This window comes from Chelonoidis abingdonii, chromosome 23 (genome assembly GCF_003597395.2).
Source record: "Chelonoidis abingdonii isolate Lonesome George chromosome 23, CheloAbing_2.0, whole genome shotgun sequence".
Taxonomy (NCBI): domain Eukaryota; kingdom Metazoa; phylum Chordata; order Testudines; family Testudinidae; genus Chelonoidis; species Chelonoidis abingdonii.
This window is the reverse complement of record NC_133791.1, coordinates 25,685-50,366: the sequence shown is the minus strand read 5'-3', so window position 1 is coordinate 50,366 and position 24,682 is coordinate 25,685. Positions and strand designations below refer to the sequence as shown.

The 24,682-nt window shown below is 45.3% G+C and overlaps 1 protein-coding gene across 4 annotated transcripts in view; it reads left to right on the top strand.

The window, feature by feature from the left end:
• The first annotated feature begins 200 nt into the window (after positions 1 to 200).
• SLC45A1 (solute carrier family 45 member 1) overlaps positions 201 to 24,682 on the top strand; it is a 41,690-nt gene continuing 17,208 nt past the window's right edge. For 2 of the 4 annotated variants that reach the window (XM_032763778.2, XM_075060211.1), the window contains exons 1-7: positions 201 to 290; positions 3,807 to 4,214; positions 5,815 to 5,907; positions 8,628 to 8,852; positions 19,562 to 20,271; positions 21,735 to 21,888; positions 23,476 to 23,652. In XM_032763778.2, coding sequence (XP_032619669.1) covers positions 3,818 to 4,214; positions 5,815 to 5,907; positions 8,628 to 8,852; positions 19,562 to 20,271; positions 21,735 to 21,888; positions 23,476 to 23,652 — 1,756 coding nt within the window. In that variant the 5' untranslated portion in view covers positions 201 to 290; positions 3,807 to 3,817. Of the gene's footprint in view, positions 291 to 3,806; positions 4,215 to 5,814; positions 5,908 to 8,627; positions 8,853 to 19,561; positions 20,272 to 21,720; positions 21,889 to 23,475; positions 23,653 to 24,682 lie in introns of those variants that run through there. The other 2 variants (XM_075060212.1, XM_075060213.1) reach the window with 2 other exon arrangements.

The window sequence follows — 24,682 nt, the reverse complement described above, 5'->3', positions numbered from 1 at the left end:
TTGTCCTATTGTTATGCAATACAGGCAGCTTGTTCTTGCAGACTCCCGCTTTAAGAAACAATAGCTGAGGCACAGAAAAAAGCTGATGCTTTCTGCAGAGCCCCAGCAGGCTGAGGAGAAAGGAGAGTGAGAGTATTGATGACATCATCCTCCTCCTCAGCCAGAAGGCAGGCTCCTTATGCAGGGAGGGAGGATTCAGCCACTGCAGCAGTGACTAGGAACCTGTACCTCAGATAATTCAGGCATAGATAAACATTTGAAAAAGGATGCTCCTCCATCTGTAATTACAGGTAACTTTATTTCATACTGAACAAATGCAATGCTTTCTGAGCTCCAATCCATTCTATCTTAGTGCTCTGGGCATTTGCTTTGGGGCCCTTTGACAGGAAAGTTTAGAAATACTGCATATGGGCTGACATTTTAGAGGAGGATGGGAGGGAGGATGATATCTTTTGTTCTTAGTTGCATCTCTTTCTGCAGTTAGTGGTCAGATCACTGTGCAGTTCCTTGGGTAATACTTCTCCTGCTGTGGGAAGTCAGAGAGAATGAGCCTTCAGAAGACAGAATGTCCTGACTTTCATTTTATAAAAATGAAAGACATGGACTTTGGTATAAATGGAGGATGGCCATTACTGTGAAAATTTCACAAGGGCTGATACGATTTGTAGTTTTCTTCTTCAAATGCTTTATATTGGTGAATAGATCGCCTGGGTTCTAAATTGCCTTCCTGACAATAGAAAGGGTGACAGAATGGATTTTACTAGCAATCTGTTTATTCATTCATACATTTTGATCAACAAATCTTGTATTTCAGAACATTTGGTGAAAGCATCAAGAACCCTTGTATATCTTATACAAGGTGCTGGGAAATATTATATATTTTATATTTGCAATTCAAAGCTTGTGTCACACAATGAACAAAAAAAAATGAATGAACTCTGAAGTCTGGGCAAATCTGCTGTTAGACTCATTTGCCTTCGTCTCCCCCACTAGAGTGATGGTTTCTCTGCATTTCCATTGCTATATCACTGACAGTAGATTTAATTCTTGGCTGAAACTAGAAGCAAAGGGAAATTTTCAGCCCATGGCACAGAGTTTTAGACTGACATTTTCATATGAAAATTAATATTAGCTGCACATTCAGTGCTTTGAAAATTAATCTCAGTCTTGATCCAAGAGTTTATTTTTCTAATATTTTAAAAAAATCCTTTTTTGATTAATGAGGATACTAAGAGTTTATGCATATAATGTTCATGCATGCATCCTTCTGATGATTCATGAGCCTGGTTGACAGGACAATGGCTTGGTTCTAAAAGGTAAGACACTTATTATATTTGTAAGACTAAAAAATTTCCAGTAAAAAAATCTTTAAAATTAAAAGTGAAATGTAACTAAGAGTTATATACTGGCTGCTTTAGATACAGTAAAAGAGGTTTATCCCTCAAACTCCCAGGGAGATGTTACCTGATTTGCTGCATTAGGGAAGTTTGTAATTTAGTGGAGAGCCCCTGTGCTAGGAGGATGGGTTCTATCCCTTGCGAGGTGGAGCCGAAATGAAACTCTAGGGGAAAGCAATCTTACTATAGTGTTTAGACTCAACCTCCCAAATCCCATAAGTAAAGGATACTCAAAATGAAAGCTGCTCAAGCCAATAATAGCTCCTACTTATGCAGAACCTCTCAATCCAAATGATCTCAAAGTGCATTACATATTTTTTGAGTTATATACAGGAATCACTTCGTAGAATCATAGGACTGAAAGGGATGTCGAGAGATCATCTAGTCAGTCCTGCCATGAGTGCAGGGACTGAAGTATTATCTAGACCATCCCTGACAGGTGTTTGTCTAAACTGCTATTAAAAATCTCCAGCGATGGAGATTACACAACCTCCCTAGGCAATTTATTCCAGTGTTTAACCACCTTGACAGTTAGGAAGTTTTTCCTAATGTCCAACCTAAACCTCCCTTGCTGCAATTTAAGCCCATTGCTTCTTGTCCTATCCTCAGAGATTAAGAATAATTTTTCTCCCTCCTCCTTGTAACAACCTTTTATGTACTTGAAAACTGTTATCATATCCCATCTCAGTCTTATTTTTTCCAGACTAAACAAACCCAATTTTTTCAATCTTCCTTTATAGGTCATGTTTTCTAGACCTTTAATCATTTTTGTTGCTCTTCTCTGGACTTTCTCCAATTTCTCCACATCTTTCCTGAAATGTGGACACAATACTCCATTTGAGGCCTAATCAGCACAGAGTAGAGCTGAAGAATTACTTCTTGTGTCTTGCTTACAACACTCCTGCTAAGATGTCTGTAGCGAAGCAAAGACTCACTGGCACAGCACCTCCTGCTGGTTGTCCTGGGAATTAGCTCTTGTCCAGCCCAGAGCACCCTCTGCTGGCTAGTGTATCACCTGCTGCTGGCCCCATGTTCCTCCCAGTGCCCCTTTACCTCAGGGTTCTGCCCCAGCAGTACCCCCACACTCTGGGTCTCCCCTCACAGGGGAACCCCCAACCATCTATCCCCACCTTGCCCCAGTGGCTACTGCCAGTCATCATCTAGCCCCTGCTCATTGGGGCAGACTGCAGTCTATAATGGCCCCTCATCATTGGTAAGGGGGTTAGGACCTGCTGCCTTTTCCTATCTCCAGGCTGCCCCTCTGCAGCCCCAGTACCTTTCCAAGATCTTCACCAAGGCCTGCAGGTTTACCAGGCTGGACTCCCCAGCTCCATTTGCCCTTCCCCAGCACTGCTTCACTTCAGGTACTATATGTTGCCCAGCAGCTCAGTCTTCTTCCTCCAGAGCTGGAAAGAGACTCCCCCAGCTTCTAGCCCACAGCCCTCTTATCAGGGCCAGCCTGGGCCCTGATTGAGCTGGGCACAGCTGTGGCTGCTTGCCCAATTAGCCTAGCTTTTCCCAGCCACAGCCCTCTCCAGGGTCTTCGGCGGCAATTCGGCGGCGGGTCCTTCACTCTCCCTCTCTTCCTCTTCTCGCTGAAACCCAAAGAGCTGAAACTGAAGCTAATCGCCAATTACTATGTGAAAAAATATGATTATGGGCTTTCCTGGGTGGAAGAAGTAAATTAAAATGTTGCTGTAAAAGGTGAATCTCAAAATGAAGTTGAGGAACTGTCATAATCGACACATAGTCCTGTCTCAAAAATAAACTTATGTTTCTGCTATGATTTTATTTTCTCTGTACTGAGGCTGTATAGCACTCTTCTGTGAGGCAAAAGAGATCCTGAACTCTGATGAATGTTACTTTTGTCCTGTCTTTTTGTTTTTCTTAATTTAAAATAAAAGCGTTTTTCAAACAGCATGTGTGTGTGTGTGTGAGAGAGAGAGAGATCTAAGGAAGGCAGCAGCCTGGGCCTGCTGCCCTAGACTTCACAAAATGCTGGGGCGAAGGAAATGAACAACCTCTTAGCTTTCATGATAACCACAGCAAATAGCTCTACTGCACTTGATTGGACTGGGGACTTGTCCTTCATCACTGGCACTCTAGCTTCCTTCTCTCTCACAATATTGGTTTCATGTCATCCATGAACTGTAGTGACCTGCAAGGGCATTATGAGGGAGGAAAGACCCCTAGGGGCTAGTGAGTGTCCTACTAGGTTATTAGTACAGAAAGTTCTTGAATCGACCAGCATTCATTTTCTTATGTTCATTAAAATCTTATGTTCTGTGAAAGGCTGAGGCGTTCAATATGCCCATGACCAGAAATGGGCTAGATTAGAACTTCAGCTGCTAAAATCAGGTGACATTTCTCTTTCATAGCAATACTGAATCTCAGCTTTTTTCCTCCCAGGAATATCCACAATGATCCCTTCAGCTGCAGCAACCCCTCCCAGTGACGTGCTTTTCCCCAGCCTGTCTTGTCAGGAATTCTGGAGGTCACAGATCTCAGGCTATTCTGGATCTGTCACTCGCCACATCAGTCATCGTGCCAACAACTTTAAAAGACACTCAAAGAGGAGAAAACACATCCACCCCTCCCCTCCACCACCACCAAATACACCATGCCCTATTGATCTGATTGACTTTGGGGATCTCCACCCTCAGAGATCTTTCCTAGAACTGTTGTTTAATGGGTGCATTCTTTTTGGGATCGAGTTCAGCTATGCCATGGAAACAGCCTATGTGACTCCTGTGTTGCTTCAGATGGGGCTGCCGGATCAGTTGTATGGAATGGTGTGGTTTATCAGCCCAATACTAGGTAATTTTTTTTACACTAATTTTACCCTCCTGCTTTTCCACTTCACAAGAAATTAGTTTGACACTGAGTTCTTTCTTTTCTTTGCTATTTAATTTACTTTACAGGTTTCACATATGAGATGTGGAAATTGGAACCACTACCCATAATTTTAGAGAATAAAATGGAGAGGAGGGCAAGATGTGACCAAAGAGGGATTTCTCATTAATAATTTCTAAGTCTATTTTTTATTTGCAGTCAACATACTTCCAGAATTTTGGCTACCCCATTTGTGTATTTAAAAAATAATTTAAAGGAAGTCAAGTAACTAACTTCCATTGACACCACAGAAAGAGGGGGAGAATATGGAGACTAAGGGTACGTCTTCACTACTGGCCGTATTGGCGGGTAGCAATTGATTTCTCGGGGATCAATATATTGCGTCTCATCTAGACGCGATATATCGATCCCCGAATGCGCTCCTGTCGACTCTGGAACTCCACCAACGCGAACAGCGGTAGCGGAGTCGACAGGGGGAGCCGCGGATGTCGATCCCGCGCCGTGAGGACAGTAGGTAACTTGATCTAAGATACTTCGACTTCAGCTATGCTATTCACGTAGCTGAAGTTGCGTATCTTAGATCGATCCCCTCCCCTAGTGTAGACCAGCCCTAAACCTCTCTGGGCCTGTCAGCTAGCTGGGTGGGAAGGTGGGGGGGTAGCTTTGAATTAAACAAGGCATCCCAGGGATGAAGTAAATCTATTTCTCAGTCCAGAGTTTTGCTTTCTGTTGGGGTTGTGGCATATTCCTCTGCACAGACATGGGGTGGAAGGAGTATTCTTCTATACAGGAAGAGTAGCGGAAAGTATTATTCCACAACTTGGGTAACATCCTTCTGTCTCTTTGTTCTTTTAAAACTGATTTCAGAAGAAGAGAAGAAATAATTCCTTTCCTCAGTCACTGAATCCTTACCTGGCCCAGTATAATCCAGGCAGCATTCAGATTTACACATTGACTTACTGCTACAGCCCAGGCTAATCTTATAAGGAAGTTCCAGTTTAAGGCAGTAAAGTTGTTCATACAGAACTGAGCACCTTACAGGATAAAATAATTGCCCATTCATTTTACACTTTTTGTCAAACTCCACTGTTATCTGGAAGTGGATTGGATTGCATTGGGTTAGGCTGGTACCAGCTGAACATTACATAATGTACTACAGTTCTCAGCTTCCACTCCAGGAAATTCAAAGAAGTAAATAGTGCAAAAGCCTAGGGTCCAGAAGGCATTTAGGTCTTGCTGCACTCAGCATTGCAACACTTAACTGATAAGGAGCCTAAATTTCATTTTCAAAGTCATGTAAGCACTTAGGAGCCAAAATTTCAAGTGCCTATGTCCCTTTTGAAAATAAGATTTAGGTTCCTAAATCAATTAGGCATAGCATCACCAAGCACAACAATGCCTAATAACCTTTCAAAATCTGGGCATAGATGACTGCTATTGATCGAGAAGGTCACATTCCGCCTTAATGATGCATTTCCTGCCTTTTAAACTTCCCATTATGAAGTCTTGGTGAAACAGGATGGTAACAGAAATGTCCATTACTTGTAAGTCACTTTTGTTTCAGGTTTCCTACTGCAGCCTTTGCTGGGGGCCTGGAGTGACAGATGCACATCAAGATTTGGCAGGAGGCGGCCTTTCATTCTGGTCCTGGCAATAGGTGTGTTTTTTTAAATATAAAAGCAAAATAACTTTAAATCTCAAATATGTAAAACAGACAGTGAAAACCTCTTCTTCCCTTCTGCCTCCCTCCAACCCTGCTCCTCCCTGCCCAGGGCAGTGTTCTCTGTGACAAGCCTTGTTCCCCTCTCCTCCCCAACCCTTACTGCTGCAGTGTTCTGACCTGAAAAGCCACATTCCCCTTCCCCTCAACTGTGCAGGGCTGTGAGTGCCACAGCTGGTGAACAAAGCATAGGACTGGGCTCCAAGACCTTGACTTCTAATTCCAGCCCTGACACTTGCCATGTGGCTCTGATAGAATCTCTGGCCTTCACAATGTAAGGGGACTGTTGCCCCCTTACTAACATTCAGTGGGGGTGTTTTGGTTGGCAAGTTCCCAGCACTAAAAGGGGAGAGGCCAGTGCTCCAGATCAGCCTGATTGACAAGGTAGGCAGGCTAATCAGGGAGTCAGGAGGCCAGTGGGGTCCCTGTCCTCCCTGTGAGCTGGAATTGCCTGGGTCAGACAGAGTGGGGCCGAGCTAAGGAGAGAGTAGGGGCCTGAACTGAGCTGCTGGAAGCAGAGCTGCAGCCCAAAAAGCTAGAGCACAGCCCAGAGAGAGCAGACCTGTCCTGGGAGCAGAGCTGCAGCAACCAGAGCCAGAGGGGTCGGAGAAGGAGCCGAGGCAGAGCAGCAGCAGCAGCAGCAGCAGCAGCCGCCGTGCTGAGGCAGAGTGGAGCTGGAGCTGGGGCTGGAGCAGGCCGGAGCTGGGTACAGTGAGCAGCTGGGCAGTGCGAGGGGGGACCCTAGGCAGTGGGCCCAGTGCAGGGAGACGCCTCAGCCAAGAGGCTCTGCAGGCCAGACTTGGGTGGGGAGGGTATTGTAACCGTGATAGGGTGGGGGCGACGCTGGGAAGAAGGGTCCTGCCACCTAGAGCCTGAGAGTGCGTGGCCACCGCCAGAGCAAGTGTCCAACCCGCGGCGTCTCTGCAGCACAGCCAGGGCCTGAGAAGGAGGCCTGGGACCTACAAGGAACAGACTGAATTGCCCTGACGTTCCAGAGACACTGTTTGTGGTGTTCCCTGCCGCAGAGCAGGGTGATGTGTTTCCTTTAACCTTTCCCATTTTTCCTTATTCTTTTTTAGATTGTTAATTAAACAACTTGTATTTGCATTAGATTGTATGATGTGATCAGTGGGTCAGGAAGGTGCCCAGTACTGAGAGAGTACCCTGGAGTAGGGACACCCTAGCCCCCGTCTTGAGTGTCCACAGCAGGGTTGGGGGTTGAGCCCCCCAGGAATCCTGGGCCCAGCCTTGTTGGGTTTACAAGGACTTTGCCAGACAGCAGAGTGGAAGGGGAGTCCTCAAAGGCAGGGAGGCCTTTGGGTAAAGGAAGTGGGAGCGAGGACTCAGATCCTTTCACTAGCCTGCTTCACCGGGGTAATGCAGAGGCCAGGAAAGTTCCCTACAATAGCGGGACCATTCCCCCGCTTAAAACTAAACCAGTTTCCTTTTCTCCATAAGAGAGGTGCTGTGAGCTTTAGCTGGTTAGTGTTTGAAAATGAGGTGTGTGCAATGCTGTTTGGGTTGAATTTTACACTTAATCCCATTTGCTGACCTCAACTTTTTGTTTCCTCAAAAGCAGAAGGGATTTATAATTGCTCAGAGAAATACATAGACTGTTGCCCATATGGCCTGTCCCAGAGTGAAAGCCCCAACATGAGGGGGCCAGAGAGATTCCCTGCTCCAGAGGAGAGTTATAGGGCTCTCTAGAGTTTGCTGGGGCTGACAGATCCAGAGAGGCAGGACCCTTCTAGTTTGCATCTGGCTGGGTCTCCCTACTGTTGTGCAGTAGCCCACAGGAAGGGGAAGCAAAGGACAGTTAGTTTTTCAAGCAGCATTCCCTCCTATATCTGCAGCACTTGCAGTAGATGGTGCTGTTGACTGTGGACAGTCTATTTCCACACCCTATCATGAAGCTCCTTCTATGTGGAGCTCCTGTAGAGGGGTATCTATAGGGTTTCAGGGAGGGTGGAACAGTGGTACATCTAAACTTTGAGCTACGTGTGTGATTCCCAACTCACGTACGCATACATGCACCGGTTCTCATTGGGCTAGCACAAGTCTAAATAGTAGCGTAACCATGGTAGCATGTGCAAAAGCAGCAGAGGCATAGCTTAGCTATACTAAGTACAAACCTGTGGGAAACTGGTGGGTGTGTACTCAGTACAACTAAGCCATGCTGTCACTGCCTGTGCTATTGTGGTCTGATGAGAACTAGTGTGAGTATATGTATGTTACCTAGGAACTATACCCCTAGCTTGTAGCGTTGACAGAGGGCACTCCCACTGCCTCTTGTGTGGGCAACTAGAGATGTATGCATGGAAGCAGCCTGCTCAAAGATCTGGCGAGATCTAGGCCTGTGTGAAGGGCTGTCAGCAGAAAGGAAATGCTACAAACAAACAAACTATGGAAAGTGCTGATTAAATTTTGAGGTTGGATCTAAGAAAAGCAAATAATTCAGTTAGTTTGGACATTGTCGGGAACAAAGATCCAAAATCTTTCCATAAACCACACAGAACCCCCAGTCTGTGGTGATCTGACTGTGAATGATGCTACCTGCTGTACTGAGTTTAGTATAGAATAACACTTGGAGAGCAAGGAAGCATGGGCCTTCATAATTTTTTCCTCACAGTTGATCTAATTTGATGCCTTGTTCCTAGGAGCATTATTGGGGCTCTCACTTATGCTGAATGGAAGGGATATTGGCAGCGCCTTGGCTGACACTGTGAATAACCATAAATGGGGGATCATTCTCACAATCTGTGGGGTTGTCCTAATGGACTTCAGTGCAGATTCGGCAGACAATCCCAGTCATGCCTACATGATGGATGTGTGTAGCCCAGTGGATCAAGACAGGGGGCTTAACATCCATGCTTTGTTAGCAGGTATGCACTTTTATTTATTCTTGCATGGTATATAGCCATTTAGCTATGAGCAGACAAGATTCAATATAGAATAGCATGGCATGAATGTGTGTATATTCCAGGGGGAGGCAACTTATGTTACGCGTGCCAAAGGCGGTACGCAAGCTGATTCACCCGTCCAGGCAGCTCTGCATTTTAATTTAATTTTAAATGAAGCTTCTTAAATATTTTAAAAAGCTTATTTACTTTACATATAGCAATAGTTTATTTATATGTTATAGATTTATAGAAAGAGACCTTCTAAAAACATTAAAATGTATTACTGGCACGTGAAACTTTAAATTACAGTGAATAAATGATGGCTCAGCATGCCACTTCTTCGAGTGCTTGCTCATATCGATTCCAATTAGGTGTGCACGCGACGTATGCACCTTCGTTGGAAGATTTTTACCCTAGCAACACTCGGTGGATTGGCTGGGTCGCCCCCTGGAGTGGCGCCGTTATGGCGCCGCATATATACCTCTGCCGACCCAACGGCCCTTCAGTTCCTTCTTACTGCCCATGACGGTCGTTGGAACTGTGGAGCACGGCTTTGCTGATCTCCACGTCCCTAGCTACTCGTAGTTCTTTGCTGTTTATTGTGTAGTTATAGTTAGTATTAGTTGTTGTTTTTATAGTTAGTGTATATAGTTTAATGGGGGATCGGGGTTTATCCCCTTTCCTCCATCCCGGTACGGACCCATGCCCAAGGCACCGGGATTCAAACCGTGCTCGGCATGCCAAAAGCCGATACCAATAGGGGATCCCCACGACTCCTGCCTCAAGTGCCTAGGGGAATTCCACCTTACCGATGAGTGCTGCATCTGCAAGTCATTTAAACCAAGGACGAAGAAGGAGCGGGATTTTCGATTGAAACAGCTCCTCATGGAGTCGGCACTTAGTCTTGCAGCATCGGTACAGAGCGCCCAACAGACTGCTTCCGTAAGGAGCGCCCCTTCGGCCCCTGACCGCTCTGGTACCGAGAAGGACCCCTGGCACCGACACTTACCAGCACTGACATCTGCTCAGCACCACTCTCTGTCCCCGACACCCAGGAAGCAACATAGCGCTCCAGCTGCTTCAGCTCCACAGAAGGAGCGCTCTTCGAAGACGGTTCATCCGGCACCATCATCTGCCGCGGCACTGTCGACTGTGGCACTGCCGATTGCGGCTCCACCGAGCGCGGCACCGTTGATTCCGGTTCCACAAGTGCCGTTGAATCTGGTGCCTGACAGCTCCCCGGCTCATGCTGTGGTTGAGCTTGCCCTCCCTTCTACACTGGAGACCTTCTTCATGGCAAGGGAGCTCATCGCCATGACGGAGTCGACATGGCCTCAACCCCCAGCATCGTCGGTGCGGGTCATACAATCCATCGGGAAACCGACCCTAGTAAGGCCACCTTCCGTTGGTCTAACAGAGAGACGTCGTTCAAGATCACGGTCTCACAGACGCTCTCGATCACGCCGTTCCCTCTCACTGCGCCGCTTGCAGTCCCGGCACCACTCTCCATTGCGGTACTGGTCACACTCGCAGCACCGTTCGACATCTTGTTCGCCGGCCAGATACTCTTGGTACCGATCCAACTCACAGCACTGCTCTCGGCACTGTGTATCCCGCAGTCGCTCCAGATGAAGGGATTTGAGATTCCGGTCAACATCCCGGCACCGCTACAGTAGAAGGTCCCAGTATCGCGGTACCGTTATAGCTCCCAGTACCACTCCCCGATACTGCCCCAGGATCAAGCATCCAGAACAGTGGCACCCTCCCAGGGTCTACTGGCACTGCCGTGGCCATCGAGACACACACTGGTGTCATCGCAGGCTGGTAGCGCATCCTATCCTCAGGAGCGTGACTCTGACGTCCCCAGCCATATATTTCCAGAGAGCCAGAGCCACGAGCAAGGGCCTCAAAACTGGGATCTATTATCAACCACCTGACCAGGACAGTAATAGTGATGATTAAATGCTAAGGGAAATTAGAGATGCTATCAAAATTCAGAACCCAATAATAGTGGGGGATTTCAATTATCCCCATATTAACTAGGAACATTTCACTTCAGGACGAAATGCAGAGATAAAATTTCTTGATCTTGAAATGACGTTCATTGGAGCAGCTGATACTGGGAACCCACAAGGGAGAGGAACTCTAGATTTAAATCCTGAGTGGAGCCACAGGAGCTTGGGTCCAAGATGGTAAACTATAGGCAGGACCGCTTGAAATAGTGACACGTGTTTCCATAATGACAATAGCATGCAACAATCCCTGTGGTGGGTAAGAACACCTTACAGCCCAACACTTGTGGCATTTATTCAAAAGACGGAACGATACAAAAGAGGGGTTTAGGTTAAACAAAAGTTAAAGGTTACAGTTGACCTAAGTGAATCTTGTGCAAGTTGCATGGGCCCTTTTGTTAAAGTCACCACAATAGAGGCCCAATTTCAATGTATACCCCAAATTAAGAAGCACAGTAAAGAACCTTAAAAAAGAAGCCACCGTGGCTTACAACTATGATAAAGAAACAGTTGAGGCCTAAAAAGACTTCCTTTAAAAATGGAAGTTCAAATCCTGGTGGGCAAATAGAAAGGAGCACAAACACTGCCAGATTAAGTGCAAGAGCAATAATAAGAAAGCCAAGAGGAGTTTGAAGAAGGCTAGCCAAAAACGCCAAGGTAATAACAAAGATGTTTTTAATTACATCAGAAGCAGATCTGGTAAACACAGTGGGGCCGCTGGACAATCGAAATACAAAAGGAGCGCTTAAAAGACGATAAAGTCATTGCCTGAGAAACTAAATGGATTCTTGGCTCAGTCTTCATCAGTGAGGGGGATTTAGGGAGATTCCCAACCTGAGCCGGCTTTTGTAGGCTGACAATCTGAGGAAGCTTGTGCATCAATTGATAGTGTCAACTAAGAGGAGGTTTGGAATTAATGTGATAAAGTCAACATTAACAAGTTCATGGACCAATGGCATTCATCCAAGAGTTCTGAAAGAAACTTCAATTGAAGTTGCCAAAACTATTAATAAGGTTTTGTACCTGTCCCTTTAAATTGGCTTCTGGTACCACAGAGACTGGAAGTTAGCTAATGTAATGCTGCAATTTTAATAATAGGCTCTAGGAGTGATCCGCAATTACAGACGCGTAAGTCTAACGTCGTACCAGGTCCAATTAGTCGATAACAATAGGTTAAGAATAAAATTGTCAGACCCACGTAGAAAAAACATAAAACTGTGAGCAGTAGTCAACATCATTTCTCTAAAGGGGAAATCGTGTCTTATAACTATTAGAGTTCTTTGAAGGGTGTACAAATAGTGGACAAGGGGAATCCAGTGGACATAGTGTATTAGATTTTCAGAAAGCTTTGACAAGGTCCCTCCACCAAGAGCTCCTTATGTAAATTAAAGCTGTCATGATAAATGGGAAGGTCCTTTCATGGATTGAGAACTGGTTAAAAGACAGGGAACAAAGGGTAGGAATCAATGGGTAAATTCTCAGAAGGAGAGGGGAACTAGTGGTGTTCCCCAAGGCAGTCTAGGACCAATCCTAATCAATTTATATGGCATAAATGATACTGAGAAAGGGGTAGAGTGAGGTGCGCAAAGTGTTGCCAGATTGATACAACCCTACTCAAGATGTAAGACCAAAGCAGAATTGTGATAGAACTTTCAAAAGGGGAAGATCTCACAACTAAGTTGATTGGGCAACAAAATGGCAAATGAAATGTTAATGTGCGATAATGTAAGTATGGCACATTAAGAAAAAATAAACCCCAACTATACATACAATATGATGGGGGGCTAATTTAAGCCTTACAACGAGAAGGAAAATATCCTGTGTCATCGTGGATAGTTCTCTGAAGATGTCACGGCGTTGCAGAGCGGCAAAAAAGCAAACATGATGTGTAGGAATATTAAAAGGGGATCGAAATAAGACTGAGAAATATATTATTTGCCCTTATATTAAATTCCATGGTACGCCCACACTCGAATACTGGTACAGATGTGGTCCCTCACCTGCAAAAAAAAAGCATACAGGTTACTGACTACGTCGTTAAAAAAAGGAAAGATAATGCAGAGAGGTTCAGAAAAGGGCAACCTAAAATGATTTAGGGTTTGGAGGGGTCCCATGTGAGGAAGATTTAAAGATTCTCGCTCAGCTTGAAAAGATGGAGACTAAGGGGGGATTATGATTAGAGGTATAGAAATCATGAGTGATGTTGCAGAAAGTGGATAAAAGAAAAGTATTTATTATTCCATAATAGAAGAAGCTAGCGGGTTCAACCAAATTTGGAAATAAGTAATAGGTATCAAGTTATAAAACAAATTATAAAGGAAGTTCTTCACAGCGCACAGTCAACTTGTGGACTCCTTACCCGAGAGTTGTTAAAGGCTGGACTATAATATGTTTGTAAAAGGGAATGGAAAATTTCATGGTTGGGCTAAGTCCAAAATGCTTATTAAGCCAGGAAGGGTAAAAAATGGTTGCCCCATAGACTTGTTCATGTCAGAGGATGGAGAATGGATGGCAGAGAGAGATACTTGTCAATTGCCTGTTAGCTTCACTCCCTCTGGGCACCTGGAATTGGCCACTGTCGGTAAGACAGATTACTGGGCTAGATTTGATCTTTGGTCTGACCCGGTACGGCCGTTCTTATGTTCTTATCGTCCTTCTGCACAAGATGAATTTCTCGATACTTTAAATGAACTGCTGCATGGAGGGCAGCTGCGTATCGAACGCCACAAGGTGGAGAGGCAACTCTAGATTTAATCTGAGTGGAGCGCAGGAGCTGGTCCAAGGTATACTATAGCAGGACCGCCTTTGGAATATAGTGGACCATACAACAATCAACATTCAACATCCCTGTGTGGGAAGAACACCTCAACAGCCCAACACTGTGGCATTTAATTTCAAAAGGGGGAACTATACAAAAATGAGAGGGTTAGTTAAACAAAAGTTAAAAGGTACAGTGACTAAAGTGAAATCCCTGCAAGTGAAATCATGATACGGCCATTCTTATGTTCTTATGGACACCATGGGCATACCACCAAGCCCAAGGTGCTCCATCAGTGGCTCCACGGTTGGCCTTGTCAGAACACCCGGGTACCAGAGGCGGCAGTAAGCCGCCCGCCCCCTATGGGCACGGATGAGGCTCCGATACCATCTGCAGACACCCAGGTTCCACCTGACGCAGATGATGCTCCTCAAGTACAGGAGCCCCCACAGGACCCCCAGGTCCCTGGCCTCTCCTCCTCCTCCTTGCCTGACGAGGCGGTGGTGGGAACATCCTCCTCAGGCCCTCCACCAATTGATCTCAGGGTCCATCAAGACCTTTTGAGATGAGTGGCTCAGAATATAAACTTACAGGTGGAGGAGGTCCCTGATATAGAGGACCCTGTCGTGGACATCCTATCGGCCGATGCACCTACTAGAGTGGCTCTTCCGTTTATCCGCACCATACAGGCTAATGCGGACACCATTTGGCAATCCCCAGCCTCGATTCCACCTACAGCAAGGGGAGTAGAGAGAAAATATATGGTCTCCTCAAAGGGATATGAATATCTCTAGATTCACCCACCTCCTTGCTCTTTAGTAGTGCAATCGGTGAATGAAAGGGAGCATCATCGCCAGCAAGCTCCGGCTCCTAAGTCAAAGGAGGCTAGGTGCATGGACCTCCTAGGCTGCAAAATATACTTGGCCGGGGGCCTCCAATTTAGGGTGGCAAACCAACAAGCCCTCCTAAGTAGATATAACTTTAACACGTGAATGCCCTTGGGGAAGTTTATGGAGCTTCTTCCCCGGGAGTCCCGTCAAGAATTTATGGCCCTACTTGAGGAGGGTAAAAAGGTAGCAAGAACCTCCCTCCAAGCCTCTCTGGATGCAGCAGACTCTGCACCCAGGACTCTGGCATCAGAAGTGACGATGAGGCGTATCTCCTGGCTCCAGGTATCAGGCCTTCCCCCTGAATTACAACAAATTATTCAGGATTTGCCCTTCGAAGGCCAGGGCCTGTTCTCTGATAAGACTGACCCCAGATTGCAAAGTCTGAAGGACAATCGCATTATAATGCGCTTGCTGGGTATGCACACGCCAGTGACCCAACGCAGGACCTTCTGGCCTCAGCCACACTGCCCTTATGCCCCGCCTGGGCCGCGTCAGGACTTTAGCAGAAGGCGTGGTAGAGAGAATTGTTGGAGGCAGTCTGGCCGTTAACGAGCTCAAAATCAGGTGCCCCCTAAACCACCACCGGGGCCGAAGCAGAACTTTTGATGAGACGCCCGAGGGTGGCCCACGAGTTGCTGTACTGGATCCTTCTCCTCTCTTTTTCAACCGCCTCTCCCAATTCCTCCCTGCCTGGTTCCAGCTAACTTCAGATAGTTGGGTCCTGCGCACGGTGGAAGTGGGATACCATCTCCAGTTTGTTTCAACCCCGCCTTCCCACCCTCCCTCCCCGTCCCTTTTCAGGGACCCCTCTCATAAGCAATTCCTCTTATAAGAGGTCCAGTCGCTCCTAGCCATGGGAGCCATAGAGGAGGTGCCAAAAGACATGAGGGGCAGGGGTTTTTATTCCCGCTACTTCCTAATCTCCAAGGCAAAGGGAGATCTATGACCGATCCTAGACCTGCGAGAACTCAACAAATTCATGATAAAGCTGAAGTTCCGCATGGTAACCTGGGGACCATTATTCTGTCCCTGGATCTGGGAGACTGGTATGCCGCCCTTGATATGAAGGACGTGTATTTCCACATCAGAATTTACCTACCACACAGACGGTACCTCCATTTTGTGGTCAATCATCAACACTTTCAGTTCACTGTACTTCCGTTTGGCCTTTCTACGGCTCTGCGTGTGTTCACAAAATGCATAGCTGTAGTCGCTGCCTCCCTCCGGCGTTGTCGGGTTCATGTCTACCTGTATCTCGACGATTGGCTCATTCGAGGGACTTCCCAGTTACAAGTGTCTCAGCACCTGCGCATCATCAAAGACCTTTTCGGGAGCCTAGGGCTGATGATCAACACAGAGAAGTCTACTCTGACACCCACGCAGAGAATAGTCTTCATTGGAGCAATTCTGGACTCCAGTCTGGCCAGAGCCTGCCTCCTGCAGTCGCGTTTTCAAGCAATGGCTTCAATTATTCGAGGTCTTCAAACCTTTCCGACAACGTCGGTGTGGACCTGCCTCAGCCTAGTAGGTCACATGGCCTCCTGCACTTTCGTGACTAAGCATGTGAGGCTACTCCTCTGTCCGTTTCAAACCTGGCTTGCTTCAGTATATCAACCATGCAGAGACAGCCTAGACTCGGTGCTCACTATTCCCTGGAAGGTTCTGGGCTCCCTAACCTGGTGGCTAAACCCCACTCTAGTCTGTGCAGGGATGCCATTCCACCCACCGCAACCCTCGATGGCCCTAACCACGGACACGTCATCTCTGGGGTGGGGTGCCCACCTGGAGGGCCTTCGCACTCAAGGCCTCTGGTCACCTCAAGATCTGGCCTTACACATCAATGTGTGGGAGCTGAGAGCAGTCCATCTAGCATGGCAGGTGTTGCGAGACCATCTCCAAGGCCGTTGTGTATCAGTGTTCACGGACAACACAACGGCCATGTTTTACATAAACAAGCAGGGCGGAGCACACTCCTCCCTCCTTTGTCAAGAAGCCTTCCACCTCTGGGACTTTTGCATAGCCCACTTGATCGATTTGGTAGCGTCTTTTCTCCCAGGAGTCCAGAACATTCTGGCGGATCACCTCAGCAGATCCTTCCTGTCTCACAAGTGGTCGATTCGTCCGGACGTCATCCATTCTGTTTTCTGGAAGTGGGGGTTTCCCCACATAGACTTCTTTGCCTCCCGAGAGAACAGGAAATGCCAGGTGTTCTGCTCCTTCCAGGGATGCTCCCCTGGCTCCCTCTCAGACGCATTACTGATCCCGTGGAAGAGGCATCTATTCTATGCCTTCCCACCATTTCTGCTCATCCATAGAGTCCTACTCAAGCTCCACAGGGACAGCGCCCACCTGATCCTGATTACTCCAGCATGGCCGAGGCAGCACTGATACACCATGTTGTTCGACCTCTCAGTGGCAGACCAGATTCCCCTGCCACTCTGGCCAGATCTTATAACACAGGGCTTCGGCAGGCTTTAGCATCCGGATCTGCAGTCTCTTCATCTCACAGCATCGTTGCTGCGTTGTTGAGCCAGTCTGAATTGCGTTGCTCTGCCTCGGTCCAACAGGTGCTCTTGGGCAGTAGGAAGCCTTCCAGTAGCATGACATGCCAAGTGGAAGCGTTTCTCCTGCTGGTGCACTCAGCGTAACTCAGTCCCCAGGCAGGTGTCCATTCCTACTGTCCTGGACTACCTCTGGTCCCTGAAAGAACAGGGCCTAGCGGTCTCTTCCGTAAAGATGCATCTGGCAGCCATCTCCACCTTCCACCCAGGGGAAAATGGCCGATCAATCTTCTCTCACCTCATAGTTTCAAGGTTCCTCAAGGGATTGGAGTGTTTGTACCCTCAAGTCAGACGCCCGACCCATACCTGGGATCTCAACCTGGTACTAGCCAAGCTTATGGGTGCTCCTTTTGAACCACTGGCCACCTGCTCGCTGCTGTACCTTTCCTTGAAGACAGCCTTCCTCATCGCTATTACTTCAGCAAGACGAGTATCTGAGCTTTGGGCCTTGACAGCAGACCCCTCGTATACGGTATTCCATAAGGACAAGGTACAGCTGCGACCATGCCCCTCCTTACTCCCTAAGGTGGTGACTGCCTTTCATGTCAATCAAGACATCTTCCTCCCAGTCTTTTTTTCCTGAAGCCACGTCGAGAACAACAGCTGCACACCCTAGACATTCGCAGGGCTCTCGCCTTTAATATCGAGAGAACAGAACCCTTCCGAAGGTCATCTCAGCTCTTTGTAGCTGTGGCAGACTGGATGAAAGGCCTACCGGTCTCATCCCAATGAATTTCATCTTGGGTAACATCCTGCATCCGTACATGCTATGATTTGGCTCATGTTCCGGCTAGCCACCTCACTGCCCATTCTACTTGGGCTCAAGCTTCATCTGCCGCCTTCCTGGCCCATGTTCCCATCCAGAAAATATGTCAGGCAGCTACCTGGTCATTGATTCACACCTTTGCCTCACATTACACATTGTTTCAACAGTCCAGAGATGATGCAGCATTTGGCTCAGCGGTTTTGCATTCTGCAACATCTCACTCCGATCCCACCGCCTAGGTAAGGCTTGGGAATCACCTAATTGGAATCAATCTGAGCAAGCACTCGAAGAAGAAAAGATGGTTACTCACCTTTTAATTGTTTTTTCTTCGAGATGTGTTGCTCATATCCATTCCAAACCTGCCCTTCTTCCCCTCTGTCGGAGTAGCCGTCAAGAAGGAACTGAAGGGCCATTGAGTCGGCAGGGGTATATATCTGGCATCATAACGGCACCACTTCAGGGGGAGACCCAGCCGACCCACCGAGTGTTGCTAGGGTAAAAATCTTCCGATGAATGTGCACGTGGCGCGCACACACCTAACTGGAATGGATATGAGCAACACATCTCGAAGAACAACAGTTACAAAGGTGAGCAACCGTCTTTTCTCAAAGGTTGCCGACCCCTGGTATATACCATAGGTCTTTGAACTGTAAAGATACATACAGCTTTGGGTTGGGGAACTGTTTCTTTTCCTCTACTATAAGCATAACTCAATAGGTAACCTCAGTAATTTAAAAAATAAACAGTGTATAAATTATAGTAAGTTTGTGATATTTTGCCCTTTATCAGTTTGGGTTTTATTGTTGAAGAGTTTCACAACAAATGTAAAAAATAGAAATTAAACTAAATTCTTGAGTAGCTCTTCATGAGACCACCCTCAAACAGCTGTGGTAGTAATAATATTCACAGAGAGAGGGGATGAGCATACTGTACTCAGGAGAACATGCCATTTTTATTGGAGGAGGCAAATCCTGCTGGGTGCTCTAAACCTGCTGACCCTTATTTTCATTATTAGCTGTCGAACTCTGCAGTCTAGTTTTCCTCTTTCAACAGGTTTATAAAACATTCTTCTGCATTGCTGTATATATGTGTGTGATGAAAGAAAGGACATTGGCCTAAGGCTGTCACCACATGAATGGAGCTTCTATAATTTATATATTTTATATAGTGTTTGTTTTAAACAGTGTTGCCATTTCAAATGTGTAGCCAGCTCATCATTCAGTAAATTGAGCTAATCTGACTCTGAATACACACAGGAAAGAGCTTCCTATTGAGATGAAGGATCAATTTTAACTTCTCCACTTTTCAGAGGAGAAATGCACTTTAATCCTAGAGCTATTCCATAAGGCAGGTAAGCATCACCGTTATCATTTTATAGGTGGGGACTCTGACGCATACAAAGGTTAAGTGACTTTTCCTAAAATGATCTGGCAAATCTGGGATTAGAGCTGGCTTCAAGTTTTTTATATCAGTTACTTGCGCAGCATCAACTCCCTTCCCCCCTCTGTGTCATCATTAATGTGCTTTTGGTGCAGGCTATTGTATTGTTTAGTATTGTATTTAAGAGAAAGAAATCCTTAAAGTGATTAACTAGGAATTGGGAATGTAGCTCAGAACTCATGATTCAAATCGTGCTGTGCTTCATTGCCCTTTTTCTTTAGGGATTGGCTGGGGAAGGTAATCTTAATCTATTTTCCCCACCAGGTCTTGGAGGTGGCTTTGGTTATGTTGTTGGAGGAATAAATTGGGATAAAACCAGTTTTGGAAGAGCTGTGGGAGGGCAGCTCCGTGTCATCTATGTCTTCACAGCAATAATATTGACTATCACTACTGTCTTGACTCTAATTAGCATTCCAGAAAGACCACTGCAGTCTTTTAGCAAGAAGAAAAAAGTGATGAAGAGTCCAAGTCTTCCTCTTCCTCCTTCTCCACCTCTTTTGTTTGAGGAAGGTGTAAATGAAAATCTCAGTTTTACAAGTCCAATTTCCCCTCTCAGCCCACTCACACCTAAGTATGGCAGTTTTAACAGCAGAGACAACTCCTTGACAGGAATTAATGAATTTGCATCATCATTTGGAACCTCAAATATTGACAATGTACTCATAGACTGCTTCACAGGAGGGTATGATGGCTATTTAGCAATCCCAGCTAGCTTGCCCAGACAGGCAATCAGTGTCAGTTTTCCCAGGGTGCCAGAGGGTTTTTACTGTCAAGAAAATGGAATGCTGGACCAAGGGGAGAATTCTGTAAATCCAGGGCCAAATGGAGATGCACTAAGGGTGGGTTCGCTGGATGCAATAAAGCCACGATCAATAGGGATTCTGAAAAGGCCTCAGACCTTGGCCATTCCAGATGTTGTCACAGGATATTGTCCAGAAAGTAGCAGGAGAAGAAATGTAACCTTCAGCCAACAGGTAAGGGGAGAAAATATCTCCAGAAACAATGTCATGACCATGTAATCTGAACATTCATTTAATCTCTTTAGATAGTTTTACCTTTTATTTTAAAATGCTTAAATATATACTTTTATCATAATGACTGACTTTTTTTATTTGTCTATGCACACTTGTGATTAAGGGCTCTTTGTAACAGCTTGTTTATGAAAGCTATGATGGGAATACAATATATGAACTCATAATATGAGTCTATTAATAAGAGGGAGAGGATTTAGAGAACAAAAATTTGTAAGAGATTGCAGGAAATTATTTATGACTCGGACTCTCTGCCAGGGAATAATGTGGGCTTTTTCCCACTCCTCAGACAATATCACACAAAGTGTAGAGGCAAATTATCTGCACCAGCATTTCTGAGTTTAGTAATGTTAGCACAATTGTTTCACAGCCCATGAAATGATAACCAAAGTAACGGTGGGTGGAGGTTTGTTTTGCTGTGACCATCCCCTCAAGAGGATTACTACCCATGTTCTCATCAGGGGAAGTGAGATTTTCCAGCTCCTGGGAAAAGGCTTTCCCCAAACCTAGTGGTTTCTGCAGGAGGAATCTGCAGGAGGTCAGGGACCTCTCTATGCTGGTACATAACGGGAGCAGAAATGAGGCAACTGTCCGGTTATGTATGTTTATTTTGCTATCTTTTGACCCAATTATACATTTTGTGTTTTGAAACATATTTAACGTAGATATTTTTTTGCCATCATATTTCTGTTTTCAGGCTCGTGAATGAGCTCATTTTGTATAGGGGAACGCATTCGGAAGCCCTTTGTAAACATGAGCCAACCTCAGCCAAAAATAGCCTGAGGTTAGAAGGTGCAACACCCATGTAAATCTTTTGGCAAAGTTCAGGCGTGAAATAAATGGTGGTGTAAATTACATGCTAGGTGTAAGTTGGTCTTAAAAGGTGCAGGAGGGAATAGGAAGTACTTTAACATGCACCAACTAGACATTCAGTAGCTGTGCAAATGAGTAGAAAATCCTAGCTTTCCTGCCTTCAGTGGGGCCAGGATTTCACTCCATGTGTGTAGAGAATGGTAGGAAAAGCAACTAACATGAGCATGTAAGTTAAAGGAGGTCCTTTTGTCTGCACCACCCCTAGTATTCCTGTGGCCCTGTTATGAGTACAGCTCCACTTCAATTGGATTCATGTCCACTTATGCCAGTACTAAATTTGGTTCCCAAAGAAATCCAGAAGAGTGAAAGATACTTGTTCAAATCCACTGAAAGCCAGAACAGTGCACAGAACACTACTTTGCATTTTATGATTAACTTATTTACTCCATTGCTTACATCCCCACTGAATCTAGACTCATCTTTATTCTCAATGTTTACTTTTTATGGCAACACTCTCGGTGACCACAAAGAAATGTAATATAATACAGCTTTATTTTTATGTTGTTTTCTGATTTGGAGTTCTTATGGTGCAGGTTGCTAATATTTTGCTGAATGGTGTGAAGTATGAGAGTGAGTTGAATGGACCAGGTGAGATGTCTGAGCAATCACTTTCCATGAAACTTCTTTGTTCAACCATCTGCCACATGCCCAAGACTCTGCGTAATCTCTGCATCAACCACTTCCTAGGTAAACCTGCACAGTGTCATGTTGTTTTCACCATGAAAGTAATCATATTTTCCTTCAGAAGAAAATAATTTAAGAATCAGTTTAGATTAATATTTTAAAGTGTTTGATCTATTGTGGTTGTCCCTTGCTTAGGACTACTGACTAACTGGGTCCTAATTTTCTCCACGGAGGTGACTGATAGTATTCCAATCTCCAGAAAGTCTTTTATTTTTCTTCTATAACTAGATTATTTTCTGCCAGAAATGAAGAATGCACACTTATTTTTACCAAGAAAATAATTCCTCGTTTATATCAGCACTAAGGAAACCTTCCTCTGATTAGGTGTTGAGTATATATACTGGGACACACAAGAAACTGAACTAGGAGCAGAATTTATAAATTGAAATTTTTATCATTAAAAATGATTTTACAAATTAGCCTCCTTTGACATTGTCCTCTGGTACTGGACTTCTTATTGAATGAGTTTTTATCTGCTAAGAGGCCATGAAACTCACTGTGTAGTAAACTGGCGTGTTAATCTTCAGAGCTCCAGTGTGCCATCCACTAACTGTCCATTCCCTAGGGAACTCTTCATGTGAACCCCAGGCACAGACTGTTAATGTGCAGTATGCTGGAGCTCTGTAGATTTATACCTCATCTTACCACACAGTGTGTGTTCATTTAGACATGCGGTAAGGATAATGATGGGTGATACTTTCTTTTATTTGTGCCAGGGACACTCTCATGTGAGTCGACACAGGGTTCAACTCTCATTCTACTCTTGTTCCATGTGTACATGAGGCTCCCTAAGAAAGATTGTAAGAGATATGGGCTGTGGTGTTTTCAGTATTCTGATGGCAGTCAGCTCAACACCACCATCACCTTCCATCTATTAATGCAGTGGCCAAGTGACTGTCAAAGGCTTGATGAGTCAGGCTCAGTCTAGAGAAGACTGAGTTAATATTAATAAGTTGGCAGAAGGAACCAGATGAACTGTTGCATCAGCATCCTTGAGTGAGGGAGTACAGCCACCATTTGTAACATGCATTCGCTGCTATGGAATTTTATTGAACCAGAGGATGCTGCTGGAGTCCCAGGTAGTCGCCATAACTAAAAGCACTTTTCCCATCTGATTTTGGAAAGATCAGTGCAGCCATCTCTCTCAGACCTTATTATACTAATCCATATCTTTGTCATCTCGAGACTAGACCACTATGATGTGCTCTATGTGAAAGCTATATCTTGAATCCACTCAGAAACTAAAGCTAGTTCAGAATTCTGTAATCCATTTGTAGTTTCTCTTGCTCTGATCAGTGCTCTGACCAGTGCAGTCTGCCTTTGGGGATTCCAGGTGGTGTTCAAGGGGTAGGTTTTAACCTTTAAAATGCTTTGACTTTGATGCAGATTATGGTATAGTATAGAGCGAGAGACAGTGTCTCAGGTAACTCCCATGATGATAAGGGCAACCTGTGGAGTGTATTATAGAATGTTACAGTTTGTTTACTGCTGGGACTTCTAAAATATGCAAGAGCACCCAGAGCTTGGAGTGGGAGCTTAAAGATGCCATTCAAATTTAAATAAATAAATATTGCTTCTGGCTTCTTCTAGGTTGGCTCTCGTTTGAGGGAATGTTGCTGTTCTACACAGACTTCATGGGAGAAGTGGTGTTTCAAGGCAATCCTAAAGCCCCTCACAACTCTGATGAATATCAAAAATACAATGCTGGGGTCACCATGGGCTGTTGGGGAATGTGTATCTATGCATTCAGTGCTGCATTCTATTCAGGTATTAAGTAGAGCTTTCTCCCATACTGAGACAAGAACAAACTGCCTCTGAAAAGCTGCTTCTGCAGTATAGAATATTATTTTGGGTGTGGCATTTATATTGCAGATTAGTGTACTACTTGAAGGTTTTTCTGCCCTAAAAACTTTTTTTTAAATGAGCAGTTCTTGTCTGTCTATATACTATCTCTGTTAGTTAATACTTGTTAGCATTGACATCACAGAAACCCAACAGTCTAGTCACAATAAAAAGGTTGCCATTGTATACCACTGTTCATAAAGTAATCCACAGCTTCACAAGGCTCTTGTGAGGTAGGTGAACTGAGGTATGGGGGAGTTTCACACTTCATAGCTTGTGTAAGCTGCGCATTTTGCATGCACCAAGGGTTCCTTGCTTCCCTCAATTTTCCCTCATAAGGTCCCTGTATGCTACCATCCCACCTGCCTCTACTCCAAGGACTTCCTGTAACTCCCCTGTGGCTGCTAAGGATTCTGTGTGCTCTGCATTCACACACCCTGTGTACAGGAAGCATTCATCCCTCCTTCCCTATGCACAGGGAGCATTCATCCTTCCACCTATATGCACAGAGACACAGTCCCACATGCAAAGTGGGAAATGTGGTTATGAAATTACTGCAATGTGTGTACACAACTGATTGAAAAGCTGTACTGAGTAGTTATCAAATGTTTCCTGCCAAACTGGGAGGACATTAATAGTGGGGTTCCACAGAGGTCTGTCCTGGGTCCAGTACTATTCAATATTTTCATTAATGACTTAGATAATGAAGTGGAGAGTATACTTATAAAATCTGAAGATGACATCAAGCTGGGAGGAGTTGCAAACAATTTGGAGGACAAGATTCAAAATGACCATGACAAATTGGGGAACTGGTCTGAAATCAACAAGATTAAATTCAGTATAACAAGTGCAAACTACTGCACTTAGGAACAGGGCTGCCCAGAGGTGTGTGTGGGGGGGAAGTGGGGCAATTTGCCCTGGGCCCCACAGGGGCCCCACAAGCCGCTCCAGGTTT